The sequence below is a fragment of the Telopea speciosissima genome, chromosome 11, assembly GCF_018873765.1.
Source record: "Telopea speciosissima isolate NSW1024214 ecotype Mountain lineage chromosome 11, Tspe_v1, whole genome shotgun sequence".
Lineage (NCBI taxonomy): Eukaryota > Viridiplantae > Streptophyta > Magnoliopsida > Proteales > Proteaceae > Telopea > Telopea speciosissima.
The window spans coordinates 37,336,534-37,358,929 of NC_057926.1; the positions used below are offsets into that span (position 1 = coordinate 37,336,534).

The following is a 22,396-nucleotide window of genomic DNA, read 5'->3' on the forward strand; positions in this document are numbered from 1 at the left end:
TCCTCCCATCTTTCAGGCAATGATTCCTACGTTAGCACATTCAAATCATTGAATTTCTTAAATCCTGATAACAAAATGAGATTTAGAACCATAAATATTTGTCTTGAGAATGGTTGACTGAAGCATGAACAATGGTTCGATCAATATTATAAAGATTCACACAACCATTTCACCAGCCAATTTTTGAAATGAGTAGCAGTAAACCTCACCTTCCTCAATATCAAGCCATGTGGCAAATAAAGGTTCAAAGAGATTTTTTTTCTTCTTTCTTTGTTATCCAAATAATAGTTGAAAATTTTGATAAATGAACATTCAAAATGCTTTTCTTAATAATACTAAACTAATAGGCCATACATAAGGTTTGTTGCTTTGTGTAATGCGAAACCTTTTTCTTTTCTTGGTAATGTGAAAACTTACTGCTAGCTTGAAGATGCATATTCAAGTCTAAGGGCAGCCACTTTATGTCAAAAATGCTTAAAGATTAGAATTAACCCCAATCTACCCTCAGCAGCTCTAGTGAACATCTTAAAGCCACACTGACAATCAACAAAAGAAACAAGAAAAGGGGTGAAACATGTACAAAAACTGTAAGTGATTAGCTTCAATTAAGGCTTAAGAAGGTGCTACTAGTGAGCACTAGTATTTTAACAACTACTGTCGTTTTTGGGGCAAAAAAACACCTGTGTATCTCGAATTCCTGGACCAGCAGTCAAGAGAACCACAATATGGAAACCCTTCATAAGGAAATTCCTGTACCACTTCCGCTGAAACATCAAGTAATAAGCTATAAGCAAGAGAAGTGAGGATATGTAAAAAATTACAAGTATAAAAAGGTGAACAAAATTAACAAGACTAAACTGTAGCCAGTGCCTTCTCCTCAAGATAAGCACGAGAACCAAATGCAGCAATTGGTATATCAGAAACTCTTGCACTCAAATCACTAGATGGTGCATCCCCCCAACTGGAGTTCCTTTCTAGCCACTGCACGTATCTGATAGGTGAAATGTCAATGTAATCTATACCACATTCATTATCCCACCTATTAACCAGAAACCTAAATCCTGAATCTCAGGTATGAGTCATACTACTAAATTATGAAAGAACAGAGCAAGTGCATCGAAAATGCAAATGGTTGCCAACCAAACCTGATTTTCAAGTTTAATTTTCTAGGTCATTAACCTTAGTTGCCCCATCAGCATCAAGCATTAGGAGTAGTTCACCACGTGAATGCAGCATTTCCTGTTTTACAATGCTTTCACAATATCAAAGAGCTTCAATCAATTCTTGTGATTTATACAATATAAAAAATAGATATTGAGAATGAAGACTATCTCAGTTACAAGACAAGGAACAGTTTAGATAGACTCACTTTTCTGATAGCTTCTCCCTTGCCATGGTTTCTTCCAAGAAGAATGACCCTAACAGTATCTATTGTGTGTCTCTTAACAAAGTCAAAAGCTACTCTGTTTGTCCCATCACCACTCCCATCATCAACTATTACCACCTGCTCAAGAACTCATCAATGGTTGGAGGAATTATTTGACATACAATAATATTACTACGTGACTTGGAAAAGATAACCAATTTATCATGTTCAATGTCATAAGATTTGATTGGGAAAAGGCTGAGTAGTTGTTGTAATGTCATAAGATTTGAGAGACGAAAGGAGGCATTAGGAGGAAAGTTAATATGATTGGGCAAAACAAACTTAGAAACTAGAAATTATAATCTCCAAAGGAAAAGCTCTCAAGCCCGTCTTCTACAACCCAAAACCACCTGGCAAATAGGACTTGTTGTGGCCCCAGGTGCAACACATGCACCTGAAGGCGCTAAGCTTAAAACTGAAATAAAATGATCAATATGGCTGGGAAATCTATTTCAAATGATTTATTACAGTTAAAATTATACCTCATAAGAAAAAGACTTGCCTTTCGCCGCACATTGTTGGAGATGACTACAATGCAAAATTCCAATAATTATAATCCAAATCTCTCCCTACAATATCATTTCTATGACTGCTTAACAATAAGATTATGATAGCAAATGACTGGGTTACACAATAACTACAAAAGAAAAGTGAGAACATAAATATAAAATATTATGCCTGATTGAGATATATTGGATAAGAGATATCACAAGGCAAGTAAGTTTATTTGCAACCAAATCACTATATTTATCAGTACATGAAACAAACTTGTCGCATTCTACATGGTCTACGGGTAAGTACTATAATTGAAAGAGTAAATCATGGTATTTGGAAACTCTGCCAGTGTTTTATGCTTGCCGGTTCCAAGCTCAGATAAAGGAGATTTTTTCTTTTATGACACCAAAATAGAACTAGAAATTAAAAGTTCAGAATCACGGCCAAATATCGTATCAGCAGTCTTAGTGGATCCAGCCTATTAGCTAGAACATGTGCTAGCCAAATTACATCTCGAATAACCTTGTTTACAGTAGCTGATTCAAAAAACTCAAAAAAGAAATTATATTATAGAAAAGATGAAAAAGCTGCCAGGGCCATCTATGAAAGTTTTCTTTCTGCAGCCACTCAACCAGATGTGCAGAATCAGTCCAAATAGCTAGGCGCTTGATGCCTTGGTCTTTTGCTGTCCGGATACCTTGTTCAATTGCTTTCCCTTCTGCTTCATCTGCCGAATCTACGGAACCATAATCAAAGGAAAAAACATACAGCTCTTCATTAAGACATTAAGATAGATGCCCAACCCCTTTCCTTAGTTGTAGGATGAAAACTCCCATCAGTAAGTAACAATGTGTGACCATTAGGATAACCGAAATTTTGAAGACAAACAGTTATAGAGGTTGGGGGAGGAGGAGATTCAGTAGTCTCTGGGGAGAGGTGGCACCAATTTGTGGGCTTGGGAAATTATGATTTAAAGTTGCACTCCATTGATGAATATGGAAGAGAACACAATGGGGGTTTGGTCGATCCTGCTCATGAAAAGCATGTTTCCTTTCCGTCCAAATAAAGTATAACATGGATGAACCGATTTCCAAAACATGTTTAATTTCTCTTTTGGAAAACAAAGAGTTGAGAAGAGAAGAAGACAACGATGAAAAGGAAGAAACCGAAAGGGAAGAAATGCGTAAACCAAGAGGACTAGCAAACCAAATAATACGAGAAAAGGGGCATTCAAAGAATAGATGCCACAAATATTCCGCAGCATCAAGATACATTAAACAAGTGGTCTCTATGGGAAAAAATTTATTAAGATAAGATCTGGTGAGTAGACCCTTATGACAGCGTTTCCAAAGAAATAGCTTGAATTTGGGGTGTACCTTTAATTTCCAAATGTGATTCCAAATAGCAGGTTGAGAGGGGTGGGTGTCAAAGGAAATATTAGTACTGATTTTCGCAAGGCATGAGGCCGCAATTTTTGTGGAAAAGTGTCTAGTCTAGGAAAAGGGGAAAATAGTTCATCCCTTGTGACTGATGGTGAAAGCTTCACCTAAAGAATAGAAGGAGCTATATTCGGGGGGAAGATTCCATTCACCATTGGGGTCCCTTAATTCCGCCACTTGAAAGTATGGAGGAGAGGTGGAAGGAGAATATGGAATAGCAAAGGAGGGTAGGGAAGGGATCCAAGGGTCTGACCAGATCTTCACCAAATTGCCAGATCCAATTCGCCAACAGAGGAGTTCTTTTAGAGTGGGTCGAAGTTTTAAAATATCCCTCCAAAATTTAGAGCAACTCTTAGGGGTAGAAGCTACTAACAGTGAAGAATTGTGAAAGTATTTCGCTTTTAGAACGTAGGCCCAAAAAGAGGATGGGTTATTTATGAGACGCCAGCAGAAATTGAGTAGTAAAGCAAAATTATGATTTGTACTACTACGAAAACCCAGTCTCCCTATAGATTTGGGTTGGCACAATGCATTCCCTGAGATGGTATGGATTTTCTTCTTTGAAGATGAGTGACCCCACCAGAAATCTCTTTGGATTGAATCAATTTTACGACAAATGAAAAATGGGGATCGGTAAAGGGCCATATTATAGGTTGGGTAAGCGGACAGAACAGACTTGATGAGCATGGTGCGTCCAGCCTGTGAAAGTAAATTCATTTTCCATCCAGCCAGTTTGCTCTCAAGTTTGTCAAATATCCTGGAAGGAAGAAGATCCAGCCCGGGGCCATAATAATTTGGTACACAGATACAAGGAGTTGTTTGAAACCAAGAAGTCTAGACAGAGATTGGTGAGTTGAATCCGAACAGTTTGCACTAAAATGGATAAAACTCTTATCGAGGTTGACCTGTTGTCCCAACATGTCTTCGAAGAGATCAAGGACAGACTTTATAGCAAGGAAATCATCTTCAGTGGTACAACAAAAAAACAAAACAATCACCTGCAAAGAAGAGACGGGCTATGATCGGGGCTGAATGAGCCAACCTAATACCTCTGAAAAAGCCATCTTCTTGGGCTGCCATTATCATGCAGGACAATCCTTCCATTACAAGGAGAAAGAGGTAGGGTGAGAGAGGGTCACCCTGACGAAGTCCTTTGGATGGAGTGAAAAGAGAGAAAGCTGATCCGTTGAGTTTAATAGAATAAGAACAGGAGCACATGCATAAAGATACAAGGTTACACCATTAGTCGTTGAGACCTAACATTTTCATAATGGCACGCACACAAAACCCCATTCAGCTCGATCATAAGCTTTAGACATGTCAATCTTCAGGGTTAAAAACCTGATATTCCTTTTTTGTAACTCAAGAAATAGAAATTTTCTAGGGCCAAGATAAAATTGTCCGTGATCTGGCACTCCTTAACAAAAGCTATCTGGAGCGGAGAGATAAAACGATGCAAGAATGGGTGTAGCCTATATGCCATCGGTTTAGGCCAAATTACAAAAGGCTGATGGGCCGAAAAAGATCCACACGATTAGCCCCTTTTTGCTTAGGAATGAGAGTGAGCAAAGTGTGATTTAATTCCCCGGGGGGGAAGGAGGAGGGGGGGGGGGGGGGAAGGGGAGAGGGGAGAAGCAGTTGGAGAAGAAATTATAAACAAGTTTGTACAAATCAGGGGATACCAAATCTCAGCATTTCTGGTAGAAAAAGCCTGAAAGCCATCTGGTCCAGGTCCATGCTGAAAACCACTTCTTTGATATCATCAAGTGAAGGAATGCAGGTTAAGCCTTTATTGTCTTCAGCCAAGAAAGTGGGCTGAAATAAGTCTACCAGACAATTCAGGTCTAGAGGGCCGGAAGTTTTGAAAAAGGTTAGAAAAGAAATCAGTAAAAACAGAAGCAATCTCTGGGAGTGGGAGTGGGAGGGGGAGGGGGGGAGGGGGGGGGGAGGGGAGGAGAGGACAATACCTTCAGTACTTTGGATTGAAAGAATTCTATTAGAACACTGCCTGTTACAGGTAAAGGCATAAAAATAGCAGGTATTGCAGTCACCCAAACAGACATAGTTATCTCGATATTTTTGTTTCCAAAAAATTTCCTCTTCAGATAAAGGAGGGTTGGTGAATCAGGTCGGCAGCCAACACTATAAAAAACATTAGCCAAACCCTTTCGTATGGATCCTAAAACTTTATATTTTCAACCTTATGCAAGGGCATACCCCGGAAGCGACATGCTACACCTTGACCTGGGTGTAGTGAATAGTGAGCAAGGGCTGGCTAGGGTGTCCTCTGTAAGCGACACACCGCTTCGGTGCCTGGTTGCAGTGACAAGTAGGTCAAGGGTTCTCACACCATGGACAAGTGCGAGTAAAGAAGTTAGTCCAAAAGCATAGGATTAGATTAGCATCTTGGAACATACGAGTTTTAACAGGAAAGAGTAGAATTGATAGATGTTACGAGGAGAAAAAGAATTAACATAGCTTGTATTAAACAAACTAGATGGAAGGGTAAAAAAGATAACGAATTAGATGACTATAATTTTGGTATACTGGAGATAAAAGTAATAGAAGTGGGGTGGGAATAGTAATGGATAAAGATTTAAAAAATAATGTTGTGGATGTTAAAAGATTTGGTGATAGTAAGTTACGACTTTGGGAACACAAGGATGGATTAGCTCAAATATTTAGTCAACGAGAAAAGATTGTTATAGGGGGAGATCTAAATGGACATATTGAAAGAGATCGTAGAGATTATGAAAGAGTTCATGGAGAACATTGGTATGGAAAAAGAAATTTGTTGTGGCTTATGATTTATCCATAGTAAAATATATTTTGAAAAGAGAGGAACATTTAGTAACCTTCATAAGTGATTAAAATAGTAGCCAAATGAATTTCTTTCTAACTAGAAGGGCCGATAGGTTCTTATGTAAAGATTGTAAGGTTATACTAGGGTAAAACCTAACCACACAACATAAATTAGTGGTCATAGATATGTGTCTTAATAAGCCAAATAATGAGAAAGGAGAGATTATTTTCCCTAGGATAAGATGGTGGAACTTAAAAGGAGAAAACTTGAAAACATTTACTGATAAATTGGTCAAACAAGGAAGGTGGGACTTTGATGGAGACGCTAATATGATGCGGAACGAGATGATTGTATTAAGAACAATGCTAAAGAAGTCCTAGGCGAATCTAAAGGAAAATGACATTCATCTAGGGAAACTTGGTGGTGGGATGATGAGGTTCAAGCAGCCATTAAGGATAAGAAATCTAGTTTTAAGACATGGAAAAGGGCTAAGGATGAAGATGATTAAAAAGGTATAAATTTGCTAGAATGAAACCAAGAAGATTGTCGAAAAACAAGTACTAAGAAATATGCGGATCTTTATAACAATTTGAGCACAAAATAAGGGGAAAAAATATCTATAAAATAGCTAAAATGAGGGGAAGGAAGAGTAGAGAATTCAACCATGTTAGATGCATTAAAAGTGAAGATGATAAAGTATTAATAAGTAATGAGGATATTAAAGAGAGATGGAAAAAATATTTCTACAACTTACTAAATAAAGACAATATGAGTAATAGTGTTCTAAAAGGTTGCAGTAACCATCCAGAAACTATATATATATATGAAAAATTAGGGTGCCTGAAATAAAAGAAGCTTTAAGGATGATGAAAATAGGTAAGGCAACAAATCTGGATGGGGTTCCAATAGAGGTGTGGAAAAATTAGGAATCTGTGGATTATCTTGGCTAACTAAGTTGTTTAATAAGATTATGAACACAAGACAAATGCCACCATATATGGAGGGAATGCAACAGAAGGAGGTTCGAAAACTTGAACAGAACAGCGTCCCAAATAGTAAGGATCTGCCTCATGGAAGCAAAGGAATGCACCCATCACATACAAGTCCGAGTGAAGACGGTAAACGAGCTCATGTTAGCAAGGCAGTTTCAATTAGCCATCAAGGCGCCGCCCACACAGAGAATACTGGAAGTGAGATGGAAAATGCCGCCACTAGAATGGTCGAAACTCAACACTGACGGGTCTTCACTGGGTAATCCGGGGCACTCGGGCGCTGGTGGGGTTATCAGGAATCAGTATGGTGCTGCCATAAGATGCTTTGCATCTTATGAGGGAGTAGGAACAAATTATGAGGCGGAAATTGCAGCCTTCTTCGCAGGTATCAAGGAAGCAAGGGAGCTGCAGATTGGAAAATTATGGATCGAGTCGGATTCTGCAGCCGTGGTTAGCTCGGTTCTTACTGGAAGGATGCCATGGAGTTTTTTACAGCTATGGTGGTCGGTGGTTGATTACCTTGCTACAATTCAGTGGCGGATCATACACTGCTATTGGGAAGGTAACTCAGCTGCGGACGCACTAGCAAGCCATGCAGCGAAAACAAAAACAACGACAAGGTGGAATAGTACACCCTAGATCATAGCTAGAGTGATAGGCTGGGAGGCAATGAATCGCCCACATTACAGATTCGCTTAGGCGTCTTGGTTAGAGGACTTGGAGCTTTACTTGTAAGGATGAGAAGGGCATGCCACAGCTAGGCATCTATACAGTTGAATTGTAATTCTGTACCATCTGTTAATTTTATTATAATACATACGTTGCTGACTTTTAGCAAAGAAAACTAAGTTGTTTAATAAGATTATGAACACAAGACAAATGCCAGATGAATGGAGGACAGCATTGTGGTTCTGTTTTATATAATAAAGGTAATAATGTAATATTCAAAGATGTAATAACTAATTAACTATAGAGGCATAAAACTAATGAGTCATACTATGAGATTATGGGAGAGAGTACCTGAAACTCACAGGAGATAAGAAACTAATATTACGTAAAACCAATTTGTTTTATGCCAATAACTTCAACTACAAAAGCAATTTAAGTACTTAAAAGTGAACATCAGGCTGAACATGTGCAACGGAGGCCTTTAGATGCTTCAGTACAGGGGAGTGATTTGATTCATATTGAAGGAACTAAAAGAGCCATTGGTAGGCCTAAAATGACTCTAGGAGAAGTGGTGAAGAAAGACATGCATAGCTTAGGCCTTGTAACAAGTATAGCGTTGAATAGAGCTGATTGGAGGGAAAGAATCCATGTAACCAACACCATTTAGTTGGGATAAGGCTGAGTTGAGTTGAGTTGTAAATCATAGTATTTGGCACTCACCACTGGGACAATGACCAAATCAAATAGGCTGCACAAATCCTTCTAATGTAGTCCTAGATAGGTAGGAGACCTACTAGGAGCCAAACAACAGGACCAAACAGCCAAAGGGGTTGGTGGTTTGAATGGACAGCACTAGGATTTAGGTTAATTCTAGGGTTTAGGAGGGGAATTTGGGAATGGGACTTATATAGTTTTAATATGCAGGTCTAGGAGGTTATTATGGGATAAAAATAATAGGATTTGGTTAAGTTTGAAAAATCTGCAGAATTAGGGTTAGGGTTTCGAGTTTTAGGTTTCAGATTGTAGGCTGAAACTAGGGTTTTAAGATGGGAGTTTGGACTCAGGTTTCTGGTCGAGTTTTCCAATGAGGGGGAAGAACACTCGATCAGAATATGGAGGGGAATTGATGGGCAGAAGTGGCTGATATGGGAATCCTAGGGTTTTGGGGTTTTAGAGGGATGAGGGGATTAGGGTTTAGAGTTGTAAGTTGGGGATGAGATGGCAGTCGAGTGGAGGGTCTGCTGTGAAGGGGTTGTGTTTAAAGTTTTAAAGGGCTTGACTGTCAAATTTGGGCTGGACAGATTCTACATGGAGTTAGGGTTATGGGGGTCGACTAGGGTAAGCTGGAGGAAGAAGAAGAAGATTGTTAAATAGCAAAAACTTTAAAATACTCACTGGGTTTTGTAGATCTGCAGCAACAATAGCTTGAAGAAGCTTGAATGAAGAAGAAGAAGAACCTCCCGGTACTGGACAGACGCAAGGAGTCGTGAGAGTCCACTCACCCTAGCACCTTGAGATCCACAAGGCAACACTCACACAAAGGGAGCAATGGCAGCAGCAGCAAAGGCAGCAAAGCAACGAAATATTTTTTCAAAATAAACTGTGGGGGAGCCTCTCCCACGATTCTCTTATATATAAGGGCCTAAGGGCCAAAAACAGAATACAATTCAATCTCTCCTTCATCAATCGTGGATGGGAGTAGCTAGATTAAAATAACTTAAACTTACAAGGAAAAGACTCATCAACCCCTAATAACTTAAGACAACTTAAAACAACTTAAATAAAAGATACCCTAGGAACCAATAAGAATAAAACAATCTCAGCCAATAGGATTAAGTCCTCAAGGCTGCTAAAAAAACTAAGTATAGAACTGAAATAAACTATCCTAAGGCTCCTAATAAAATTCTAGGTTTAGGGTGGCTTCCTCAATTCGAGGAGGCTTGGATCTACATCACCTTCAAGTTGTCAACCAAGAAATAAAGGACAAAAACCAATTTCTCCAAAGACTATTACACAAGGCCACCCAGTCCTAATACTGATCTAGATTCCCAATGATTTCTTTAATTTCTTCGGACAGTTCAGCCGATTTGTAGTTTATTTCAGTGTTTATCTATAAGTTACATGACTTGTACAACATAATCCCCAATTAGAAGCACAACAGAGAAACATCTCTTCAGTATTCAACTTGGAAAACATAGCACAAGATTATGGTGATATAAAATAGTGTCTCAACTAAAATTTTATTTCATTATTTATTTACTCAAGATCTCCATTCACTATTTATTAATTGATGTTAGATTTTTATCAACTGCCACAAATAGTTGGCTGAGGCTTTTATAGTGAGATGAGCTGTGCTTGCTTTTGATGATACTGATGATAATAAAGACAGTAAAATGTCAGTATTGAATCTTGACAGCATCATTTATAATCTAATAATTTCCTATGATTTTATCATGTCACTGACCCTTCCCCCCCCCCCTCTCAGTTATTAGACAAGTTTACATAGCCCATTACACAAACTGGATTTAGGGAGTACTTTTTTTTAACCCCCCCCCCCCTCAAAAAAAAAGAAAAAGAAAAGCCTGTAGGGAGTTCAGATATTTTTGAAATGTTGCAAGATGGGCATATGTAATTGCAAATCACCAAAGAAGTTTAACTGGCAGCATTTCCCAAAAAAATGCAAAACAAGGAGAAAAAAAGCAGCAGGTGAAATAAAAAAAAAAAAAAAAAAAGCAATGCTGGACCCTGGAGTCAACTATCTAGAGGACCCCACCAGGCCCCCAATGCACTTGCACCGCATGGTAACTCCCTAATTCATTGCATCCTTTTCAGGGACTTTTGATTCCTTGAAGTCCAATCCTGTGTGGGGGTCCACTAGATGGCTGACCCTGGTGTCCACAAGACATTTCCCAAATCAAAACCAAAAATACAACTTCACACTAAATACTAGTGACAGAAGATTCAATACATTCTCAGAAAAAATATATTAGTGAAAAGGAAAAAGTACCTTGGACTTACTTTTTGGCATTTCATTTCCAACATGACAGCAAAGGTATTTTCTTTCTTTCTTTCTTTCTTTTTTTGGGTGGGAGGAAGAAGCACATAGATATTAATTATAATAATTTATCAAAATTAAAATTAGGACAATGGCGAGGACGATGGTGGGAAGTGAATGAACAAAGAGTAGATGTGACCAACATAAACACTAATATGAATGCATCAGCTTACCTCATGGTCTCGTCGAGAGCTCCAGGAAGCCTGTGTTCTTCATTAAATGCAGGTATTATCAAAGATATGTACTTCTCTGCAGGATCAAATATCCAGGGGCATGGAACCTGGCACACATTGATCCATCATTATCAGTATTTTCCAAAACAATTTTAATGGTCTCAATGAACTGTACTTACAGAGCTTCATTATTCTCACATTTACCCAGCAGAATAATGTCAAATATCCATAATATAGTAGTGGTCATACCTCACAGACTTGGAAGCTCTCTTAGCTCAGAAGGCTCAAGAGTTAATTCAAGCCATGAGGTTGCAACACTTTTATTTCTTTTCAAAATTTTTAAAATAGGAAAAGAAAAGCACTATAAGATAAATAAACGAATATTCAGATGCAGATGCTTTTTTTTTATTCTTTTTATATTTTCTGAACAGAAAATTGACATTAGGTGCGAATAATTTCAATTTTGTACAAAATTTGAATTATTACTAACGGAAAATCAAAGCAGAAGATTGATGCAGGGCATTCAGCCAGCCCACCAGGCCTAGCCTACCAGGCCCAGCCCAAGGCCAGATTTGTGCCTGCAGGACCAGCAAGACCAGCCCTAAAAGGCCCAGCCCATAGGTCAACACCCATGCTGGCCTGGGTGAATTAAACCCAGTGGTTCTGCCTTTTCATTTTCCTAGGCTAGTATTTACTCTTACTATGTATCTTTTCAGTTTCCTAGGTCTTTTGATACCCTTTATTGCTTTCTTTGGTACTGCTTGATTGCTTTAACAGAGAGAGAGAGAGAGAGAGATGGTTAAAATAAAGTTGAGAGTTGGGAAGGGAAGATAGAAACTAGAAAGTGAAGTTCTTTCCTAGGTGGAGTTATGAGATTGTTCAGGCTCCTGGGTATTACTTATTTGTCATTAAGAGTCTTTTAATTCTTCTAAGTCACTTTCTTGGTTGTAGTTCTCTATGTCTTGGGGATGTTATCTAAGTCTTGGTTTTAGTTTCTAGGTGTTGAAAATCCAAAAGTCTATTTAATGTAAGTTGATGTATCCTAAGGGCTTTTCATGCCTCCCCTCTATATAATGAAACCATGGGCTATTCTCTGGAACACCAGATTTTGAAGACAAAGTACTCTCTTGTGAGATTTAGCTTGTGGACTCAAGTGGGCTATGGATTCAGCAATCATATCCAAGGTGGATCTCCTTGTTGAGGCTCTAGTGGACTGTAGCAGCCAAAACTATATACCTCCATCAATTATCATCATCATCATCAACCACCATCATCCATCACCATCTTCATCATCAAACTAAAAGGTCCTCATCTAGTGGCTTATAAGTTGCCGGTTCCCAACCAGTTCATCCATCCTTCTTATTTTTTTTGCATCATTGTTTAATAACAAAGTCAAATTCTATCAATGTACCTTAATTATCAGAGTTACAATGACAGCGCATTTGTCAAAAACACACAACCTCTTTCCAAAGAGATGCTTCAGCTTCAACACAAACTTGTTACCTCCCAACATCCTCAGTATCACAAACTATAAATCCTAAAATTAGTAAACACGACTCTTTGTCTGGTAAACTGACCTCAATAAGTCAATATAGCCTTGGATTGAGTGAGCTTACTCCTACACATTTGCATACCAATTCTTCTTGGGTGAATTCAAAAATGGGGTTTTTATTTTTTTATTTTTTTTGGGGGTTTGGGTTTGGTTTGGAATTACTCAACTATAACACTAGCTTCATAAAATTCAATAATAGAAACTTAAACTTATCTGAAAGGGGAGGAGGAAATCCGAAGAGGAAAAGAAAATCGTAGAGATATATGCTGCGACGAATTAAGTCTGATCTGTATGACTTTCAACGAAGTGACTTAATAGAAAGATGATTATGATATTGGTTTTCTTTCTCAATTTAATTATTACCAATTGAATACACCACCAAACAACCAAAAAACCTCAATGTACCAAAATTCTCATATCGTAATCGATCAAAGTTGCGTAAGTAGAACTGAAAGAATCACCAAAAAGAGAAAGCAGTTTACCCGTTTCAACGAATTTGGATCCTCGAAGACCGCTTGAGCATCGCCTTGACTGAAGAATAAATGGGAGAATTCAAGATTAGAGGAGGGGAGAAATCAGGCAATGAGATTAAAGATAATCGAGATCGAATTGAAAAGAAAAAGACAAAAAGGGTCAAGAAAAAAGCCCTACTCTTGGTCGTGGTTGCATCTTCTCCAAAATGCCTGAAGGAAAATCGCTGATCCAACCCCTAAGATCAGAAGCAGAGCTAACAGAACAAAGAGTTCCGCGATTGTCCATACCCACCTGATGTTCGACACTGTACGCTAATTCCCTCTCAGGTCTCTCTAACTCTGAATAAGTCGAGAAACTCAGCAATGCTTTGGTCGACTCTACCTTTGTTTTTTATAATAATGAATATTTAGCATTTAACTACGTCAATACAAAAGCCCGTCTAGCTCAGTTGGTAGAGCGCAAGGCTCTTAACCTTGTGGTCGTGGGTTCGAGCCCCACGGTGGGCGTAACATCAGGCCTCCTTATCTGAAGGAAATTAACCTGTTTCCGTTTTGCTTTCGTGTTTTTTTATAAATATGTTAAATGACACATTTATCTACACTAACTACCATAATATCAACCACCTCTCCTGCTTTACCAACAAACTAATTACACACAGAGCCCTTCTTAGTGGGCAAACTCACCAACGACCTTGAAGAACATCCATTGCAACCTACCGTCTTCTGAAGAAGAGATCTACTCCGGCCATCAAAACAGCCAGGCATAAATAGTATTATGTTTACTGTGTTATATTTTTGTTGATGATGTTGTTTTATAGTTAGGGGTTTCAGTTTTTTGCCGACTTCGCATTGTTTGAGAGCAATATATCCCAGGTTTTCAGTTATAATTGTTTGCATTAGTCTACAATTATGATGGTTCTACTCGATTTTAATGGGGTAAATGATTGGTTCTCTTAAATAACGAGCGACAAAATGGAATCACACAGAGCAGTTTTTTAGTTTGCAGATGCATGATACAACAAGCTGATAGATGGGAATTTCATAGTTTTTTTGTTTTTTTGTTTTTTTGAAAAGGAAAGAATTTTGTATCTATATAAAGAGGGAGAAATAAAGGAGGATTTACATCCTTTGGTAAAATTGGCTCTTGGTCTCTCTATGAATGAGATTCCTAAGGGGTTGGGGTAAAGTGTCTATACAGATATCTATGTCCATGGGGGTTTGAGCAAAATTTGCTAGCCAATCTACAAAGTTTTGATAGTTCTTCCAATTGACTGATCTTGTGGTGATTCTAATTCCCATAAAATCTAGCAAAGACAAAATTGGGGAACAAATCGAAAAAGTGGGAAAGGAGAAGAGGGGGGAGGGGAGAACCCAATCCTGATCAACCCCCCAGCCAAGCGAGCGATGCATTGGCACCCACAAACTGTTATCATTTCCTACCTTTCTCTATCAAGTGAGAGATAGGGCTACAACAGGTTCGGGTTGGGCCGGGATTTTAAAACCCTAGGCCAACCCTGAGTCCCTTTAGTTGGGCCCAAGCTCGACTTGGCCCTGATTCAAGGCCTGAAAAAATCAAACTCTGACCCGCCCTCAAGGTCGGGCAGGGCTAACCCTGATTGGCCCTGATCATGGGGAGGGGGTACGGGAGATGCATGGGCTGGACTGGGCCGGGGAAAAAATTATCACATATTATATAAATATATATTTTATACCATAACTTCAAACAAGGTCGGGCCGGGCCAAGCTAGGCTCAATTGGAGGCCTCAACCCTAGCCTAACTCGACCCTAACTCAGGGTTAGAAATTTCCAACCCTGACCGCCCTCAGGGTCAAGGCGGGTTCGGACCAACAGAGGCAAAGCTACACACCTAGTGAGAGATAAGAAAGAGAGATTAGCAGAGTGGGGGAAAAAAAGAAAGAAAAAATAAAGGATAAGAATTGAAACCAACCCAGATAATGCAGAACTCCTTGGAAGCATCAATCAAAAGCATAAAGTCGTTCTCTGGAAATCGTCACCGATGGCGTCAACATCAACTTCATCCAAGGGTAGGAGATTGAGATCGAAAGGCAAGGGTCTGCGGAAGGAGGAAGAGGCAATATCACCATCATCAATAACCGATGAAGATGAGTCACAGTCGTTGTGGCAGTCGCCAAGGAGAATAGGCGGTGAGGGAGGGTGCCGACGGTGGTGGTGTGACCTTACAACATCAACTGGAGTCGGAGTGGATGACAACAACTTAAGCGCGTTGAAGGAGTGACGACAAAGATTCTAATTGAAAATGGATTAAATTTAGTGAATCTGTTGCCTTTTTATGTTTTAGTGTAAAAGGTATTTTCGTCAAAGGAATTTCAGAAGTTAACACCGTTCAAAAATGGGTAATTGTTATATAAGCAAATGTCAAGAAGTGGCGCTGAAAATTAAAATTAGGGCAAATTTCACGGACACCCCCTATAACTATTCGAAAAGGTAAGTACACCCTAAATTTTGTCAAAATGTCAACCTTCCCCCTGACGTTAAGCAAGGTTACCCCCAAAATTAAAATGTCGATTTTACCCTCTTAGTAATTTTTATTTAAATTACAAAGATTCCATCATCTTCCCAAATCGAACTGTGAAACCCATTTCCCCTTCTTCTCCTTCTTCTCCTTCTGTTGTTTCTTCCACCGCCGCCACCACCGCCACCCCCCTCCAGCCCTCCTTCTCTTGCTTCCCTGCAACCCCGCCACCACCGTCTCCAGTCTCCTCCACCTTTTTCCTTTGTTTCATTCTCTGCAACTATTTTTTCAAATATGCACTCTCTTCAAACATCTACACCCAGTTTTAAATAGATAACAAAACAACGGATAATTAAACCCTTATGTGAACGGAGATAGGGTTCAAATTATGATGACGACGACCAGGAAAGTGTACACATCCAGGGACACAAATTGAATAAAAGAGGAAGTCGTTTTCCATTTGACTGTAAAACGAACCAAAAGCACAGAATAATTTTATATGACTTACCAAAAATCGATGGAGAAAAAGAAGAGGAAAGAGGAAAGGAGAGTTCAACCTAAACGCAAAAAATAAAAAAAATAAAACCTTTCTAGGAAAGAAGAGAGGAAATACCTCGCCACAAACATCTTCACATATATCATCCGTCTTCTTAGAACTATAATAACCTCCTTCAGGCATCATGAACACCCAATTGAAGAGAAAACACAAAGTTCTGTGAATCAATACACACTTAATCAAAGACCAATCTACCTCTCTATTCTCCTCTCTCTCTCTCTCTCTCTCTCTCTCTCTCTCTCTCTCTCTCTCTCTCCTCTGCAAACTGAGAAGGTTGAAACTAGATCAAAGTTGAAATCTCGCAAAAAAGTCAAGAACCAATACCTTTAATGATGATGAAATTGACTCAAGAATCGCTGCCAGAAGCCATGGAAACTCTCTGCAACCTACTATAGAACTCGATCTACAGGGCTTTACTCATTGCTGTTACGATTCCCCTTTCTGTTCCTATTGAATCGATTCCTTGTAGTTCTTTGGTATTGAGAAGAAGATAAAGAAGCGATAAAGATTCGAGAACGAATCGATCTTCTGTAGTTCTTGAATTCAAAAGCTTTTGGTATAGGATTGTTAGGGTTAGAGAGGGCGGGTGAGGTTAGGGGGCGGTGCTACTGCTCACCGCCGGCGACGCTCTCTGGTTTGTATTTGGGATATTGGGGATTTAACCTTAAGGGTATAATGGGAAGTTCACCCTATGGTAAGGGTAATTTCACCATTATAAAAGAGTTTACAACCACTTATCTGCACAGACCTAACGGAGTGGATTAAGTTGAAATAAAAATATAAAATAAAGGTAGTCTGTGATATTTTTGCAAAATTTAGGGTGTACTTGCCTTTTCGAATAGTTATAGGGGGTGTCCGTGAAATTTGCCCTTAAAATTATTAAGTAGATTTAGTGTCTTCATCATTGACGAGTACAATATACCATCACCCAATCGTGCAATAATGATGGTCGGCAAAAGATCGCAATCTGATCTTGTAGTACTGCATGCACTATTGCGAGGGCCAATAAGAGTGTGTGTAGGAGTCTTTGACTGGATAAGATTTTTAGTTCATTGGGGTTGGGGGTGGGGGTATGTGAGCAGTACACAAGAACAACTACAATGCCTTTCCTTTTTGTCTCAATAGAGAGAACATTATTACACTATTATGTACTATTCTATATGCACTATTTTTTATGCGTGCACCATTCCATGTATACCAATCTCTGTGCAATTCTGTGTACTTGTGTTCTATGCACCATAGAGTGCTTCCAATACTCATCTCTCGATAAACAAGACTACAAGAGAGAAAGATCACATCTTGCTTCTCGTCTGCTTTAAAAAAGATATCTCGACCGATACCCAAACCATAGTGATTGGTCATATTGAGCCAAATCAAATGGTTTATAATAGTTTTGCCTTTAATTTAAACAATCCTTTCCATTTCTACCGAAAAAATGAACAATTCTTTCCATACAAATCAGACAAGACACCACCGATGCCGATATAGATAAATCTAAACCTAATCAGATATCGTCTTTTAATCATTATCATCATCATCGCCAGTCATATGGCTCTCTCTTCTTAACTTTAATGATGAGGATACCCAACAGGAGGGACCTGGCTCTCCTCCAGCTGTGGGGAGCGTTCGAGGATTCAACCTAGCAAAATTAGGGGGTTATTTCAAGGGATACCGCTTGTGAAATAACCTAAACATTCATGTTTTTGCTAAACTGGATCCTCCTGCTCCCACCACGGCTTGAGGAGAGCCGAATACCAATACGAGCACCCATTAAAAAGAAAAACCCAACAGATATATCAAATATATTATGATTTGGATCATTTCACATAACTCTGTATCACCCGTGTGTCAAGCAATGCACCATACGTGTCTAGGTAGCATTCTCTAAGCTGGGCTCAAGCTCACATCCGTTCAGATGGAAGCCACTCCATGAGAATCCCACATAGTAGATTCTATCTAAACGACTGTGAGCCGTTGTCATCCATTCATATACATGAACGTGATCCTGGTTCGTATTCTCTTCCCTATAAGTTTTTTTTTTTCATGGCATCAACTCAGAGAACTTGCACAATAAAAAGTGCCCTCTCCCTGAGCTCTCTCTCCTCCTAAAGCCAGAAAAAAAAAATACAAAATACATGACTCCCACGATTACTGAAAATCATCCAAACCCACACCCTGAGATGAAACAAGAAAACCCATTTCACAGGCCCAACGAATTAGAAATTAAAAATGAAGAAAGGGGTTAAGATTCTAACATTTTCATTAACAACCACTTTCATTGAAAGCAAATACACTAACAAAAGCAGCCATGAAACAACTGCAACACCCAACTAGTAGAACTTGCAATATCCACCAAAAAAACAAAGAAGAAAAAAACTACTTTATTTAGAAGCTTCTCCAACAAAAGACTCCTAAGAAAAGCTTCACACCAGACAGACGACACAACACAGTGAGAACATACATTTATATATTATTTGGTTATAAAAACATCTTCTAGTAAGTCATCACTCTCCGATCCGATCCGATCCGATCCTCACTTACAGGTGCAAGGATCGCAGGTGCAGTTAGCTCCGCATTTGCAGCCATCGTTCTCGGCCCCTACGCCCATCTCGGAAGCCTCGAAATACCTGTTCACAAGGATAGCAAGAACAATTAATGGTTAACGCATAATAATAGTAAAAATAATTTCTTGATAGAAAATTGAAAAGGAATTTTTTCAATTTGGCGTGGGAAGAGGGGACTGGAACGATACATACGCTTTCCCAGGAGCGACCCCAACAATGATGGTCTCTGTGCTTGTCGTCTCTCCAGAGATAGAGAAATCTGGGTACATCTTGCACCTGCAGATCGATCACCGCAACAAATAAACAAACTTAAACATCAATTTTTAAAAGCCCCAAAACAGATTTCTGGGAAGATGAAAAGAGGAATTGATTTCATACCCTCCGCAGCCACTGCCGCACTTGCAGCCAGAACCGCATCCACAGTTTCCTCCGCAGCAAGACATTTTCTTTTACAAAAGAAGGAGAAACACAGATTAAGAAGAAGAAGGAGATAAAGATGGAGGAAATGGATAACAATAAATAGAACTCCAGAAAACGCTCGAACCGACTCTGTTATGAATGGTATGAGGAACTTGGACTCCTATTTAAAGGAAGTTGGGGAGAGAGAAACCGATATTATCCACCATACACTTGTCAACATCTGAGGCGAACCATAAATTCAGACGCATCCGTCCCACCAAAGGTCTAAGTGGCGACGTATTCGGAGAATGTGGCAAAGTGGAACCGATCAAGCAAGAAACAAGGTTCGAGAACTCGCGAGATCTCGCCGAGATCTCGCCGAGTTTCTCGGATTTTTGAAATCTCGAGACGAGATTGCTTGGAGTCTCAAAAGTCATATCTCGAGATCTCGGATCTGTGGATCTCGTGGATCTCGGTTTCAACCCATTATTTAACCCACCTACCACTTAAATACCTTACCTAATTGACAAAACTCGACATATCTCGCGAGATCTCGCGAGATCTCGAGATCTCGCGAGATCTCGGATCTCGGTCCGATCTTGGGATTGAGGCGAGTTGAAAAAAATGCACCAACTCGGCGAGATCTCGACTCGCTCGGTTTTCAAAGTCGAGTTCCGAGACGAGTTTACTTGCAAGAAAGGGTGTCAAAGTGGAACCGAAATTGATTGACGAATCGACTCTTTATGATCGAATCGAATCACATCGCATAAAAATGCCGCAATTCTGATTTCGTAGGTTCTATTATCAGTTTGATTTGATTCAAAATTGGTAAAATCATCGATTAACCGAATTGTATCAAAGTAGAAAACCGCAATTAGAAATATTCTTATTTGTTTAAGAATGGAATTAAGCACTCTAAAATAATAGCTTCCTTACTAAGATCTTTTTTTAATTTCAATTTGAGTATCAAATTTATGAATGGACTGAAGGTTTTAGTACGAGTATGTCTGAGTGGATTTTGTTAATAAATTGAGTGGGGTATGGATAAGTGATGTCCTTAGGTTGGTTTCTCTGGCTGTACTTAGCAGCCTAGAGTAATCACTTAAAATTATCATTGCAATTAGCATATCTAAGTGAACTTTGCCTAGAGTTAGATGTGTATGAAACAATATAATTTCTCCCACATAACAAGATTATGGAAAATAAAACTAAAGGGTACAAAAGTAAAATCAATATTACAAATCGCATGTAAATCGGATAACGAAAATCGAATAAAAACCGTTAAAACCGCACCACATATAAAACGATTCAGAATTTGGGTGATTCTTATTTGGTGCGGTTTTGATTTCTACTTTGCAAAATGTGCACCGAACCAGAACCGCAATGTAAAATCAAAACCAGACCGTTTGACACCCAATAAGCAACGATGTAAATGGACAGTCGAAACCGAATTTGATTCGTATCCATGGGTATCCGCATCCAAAGTTAGATAATTCAGAAAAAATCTCATCCGAATAGATGTCAATAAATATTGAAAAAATAAATAATTAATGATCTTGAGAGTTCTTAAAGATTTGGCAGTTTCTGAAAAAATTGAGGAAAATAGTTAAAGACAATTGAGAGACATGTACTAAGAACGAATCATATTTACAAGGAGGAAGAATATCTAAATTACACAAATTAAGGATGTAAATGGATAGTTGAAAATCTGAATTCAACTCGCATTTGTATCCATTTGGGGATATCCATATCTGGTTAAGAAATATTCAGATCCAATCACATCTAATCAGTATCCTACTTGTATTCAATCCATTTAGATCTCTAACCAACATCTAGGTTTTTAATGCCCATAATTGGACATAGAACTTCATCAATTCCAACTCTAATTGGATCGAAATCGATCTATTGGAATACTAAGTAAATATTTCATATATCTTTAATTTTTTAGAGTTTTTATTTATTAAAAAACCTGGTACATTTTACTATTCTACTTAAGTTTCTTTAATTTTCTATGTAAAACAATTTGGTGCCCGCTTGATAATCTTACGAGAAACAGTTTCTGGTTTTTGCAGAACGGAAAAACACCTAAAAATCGTTTGATAACAAAGTATTTTTTGTGACTGTTTTTGAAAACATAAATCAAAATTTATGCTCCTTGAAAGACTTTTGACAGAACATGTTGGACATGTTCTGTCATTTCCTGGCTGAAAATTGGAAAAGTGTATCCAATAAAAACTCCTATATTCGTTCACTATGCTCTTTTGTAAAATTAGAAAAGTGTGTCAAACATATCCTTTTGTTAATTTAAAAAAAAAGAAGGTTTTGCTTGTTTCCAAGAACAGGTTTACCAAACGGGTCAAAAACGGTTTCTCAGCACCGAAAATGAAAAAACTATTTTGCTGTTTCTCAACACATAACTAGAAACACCCGTAAGGTTATCAAGCGGGCACTTTATCATTTAAAACCTATTTTTTAGAGATTTTGATTAAAAAACCCTTGTGACTTTTACTATTTTGGTTAAGTTTCGTTGATTTTCTTATTTTACAATACCCCGTAAGGTGTCAAATAATTGAAGTTTTACTTTTTGTCTTTTTAGTATAACACACTTGATTTGTTCAATTAAGACAAATCCCATAATTTCACTTGTGTATTAAAAAAATATACAGAGACAATGACAATTTTTGCTAATGATATAATAATAAATTAATTTCAAATTAATATGAAAATTCATTTTTAACCATGGTTTAAAAGCACTTTTAAGAATAAGTCAGACAATCAAAAGAAAGTTACAAGTTCTAAACATATGAGATGTCCATTAGATAGTCTTCTATTTAAATGACCAGAAGAGAAGAAATGGTCAAAAACTAATGATCCAAGTGCATTTATGGTCAATCTAAACCCAAAGGAAGCAATTCTTATGCGAAAACTAAGGTTATAGACCCACCATTTCCGTCGATTAACCTAGTAACAAAATAATGTTTTTGCCAAGGGGATACGTCATTAATTTTGACTCTAAAATTTAACATGTGACAAATCCAAAAACCTACATTATTGGTTCATATATGACAAGTTTAGAAGCTTTTGGAATTTTATTTTGTTTATTTTGTTTACTTAATTGAATTTCTGACATGGAAATGTATATATCTTAAATTTGTATTTTTTTGATATATTATCTTTTTTGTGAGGAAAATCGAGATAGTGAGAGAGTGACCCTGAAAGCATCCCTTGACTGAATAAAATAAAAAGATTCCATCCATTATTAACTTTCAATGAAAAACGACTATATATGCCCGTAGTGACTACTTG

The 22,396-nt window shown here is 38.3% G+C and overlaps 1 protein-coding gene, 1 non-coding gene and 1 pseudogene across 2 annotated transcripts; 1 reads left to right on the forward strand and 2 right to left on the reverse strand.

The window, feature by feature from the left end:
• Positions 1-464: 464 nt before the first annotated feature.
• LOC122645056 lies at positions 465-4,440 on the reverse strand (annotated as a pseudogene).
• Positions 4,441-13,511: 9,071 nt separating this feature from the next.
• On the forward strand, positions 13,512-13,584 carry TRNAK-CUU. Its single transcript has one exon. It is a non-coding gene; the product is annotated as a tRNA-Lys (tRNA).
• Positions 13,585-18,641: 5,057 nt separating this feature from the next.
• LOC122646332 (metallothionein-like protein 2) lies at positions 18,642-19,207 on the reverse strand. Its single transcript, XM_043839868.1, has 3 exons — positions 19,070-19,207; positions 18,884-18,967; positions 18,642-18,754 (listed from the first exon to the last, which is right to left on the reverse strand). Exons 1-3 carry the CDS (start codon positions 19,132-19,134, stop codon positions 18,661-18,663), a joined length of 243 nt encoding a protein of 80 aa, XP_043695803.1. The 5' UTR covers positions 19,135-19,207; the 3' UTR covers positions 18,642-18,660.
• Between the last annotated feature and the right edge of the window lie 3,189 nt (positions 19,208-22,396).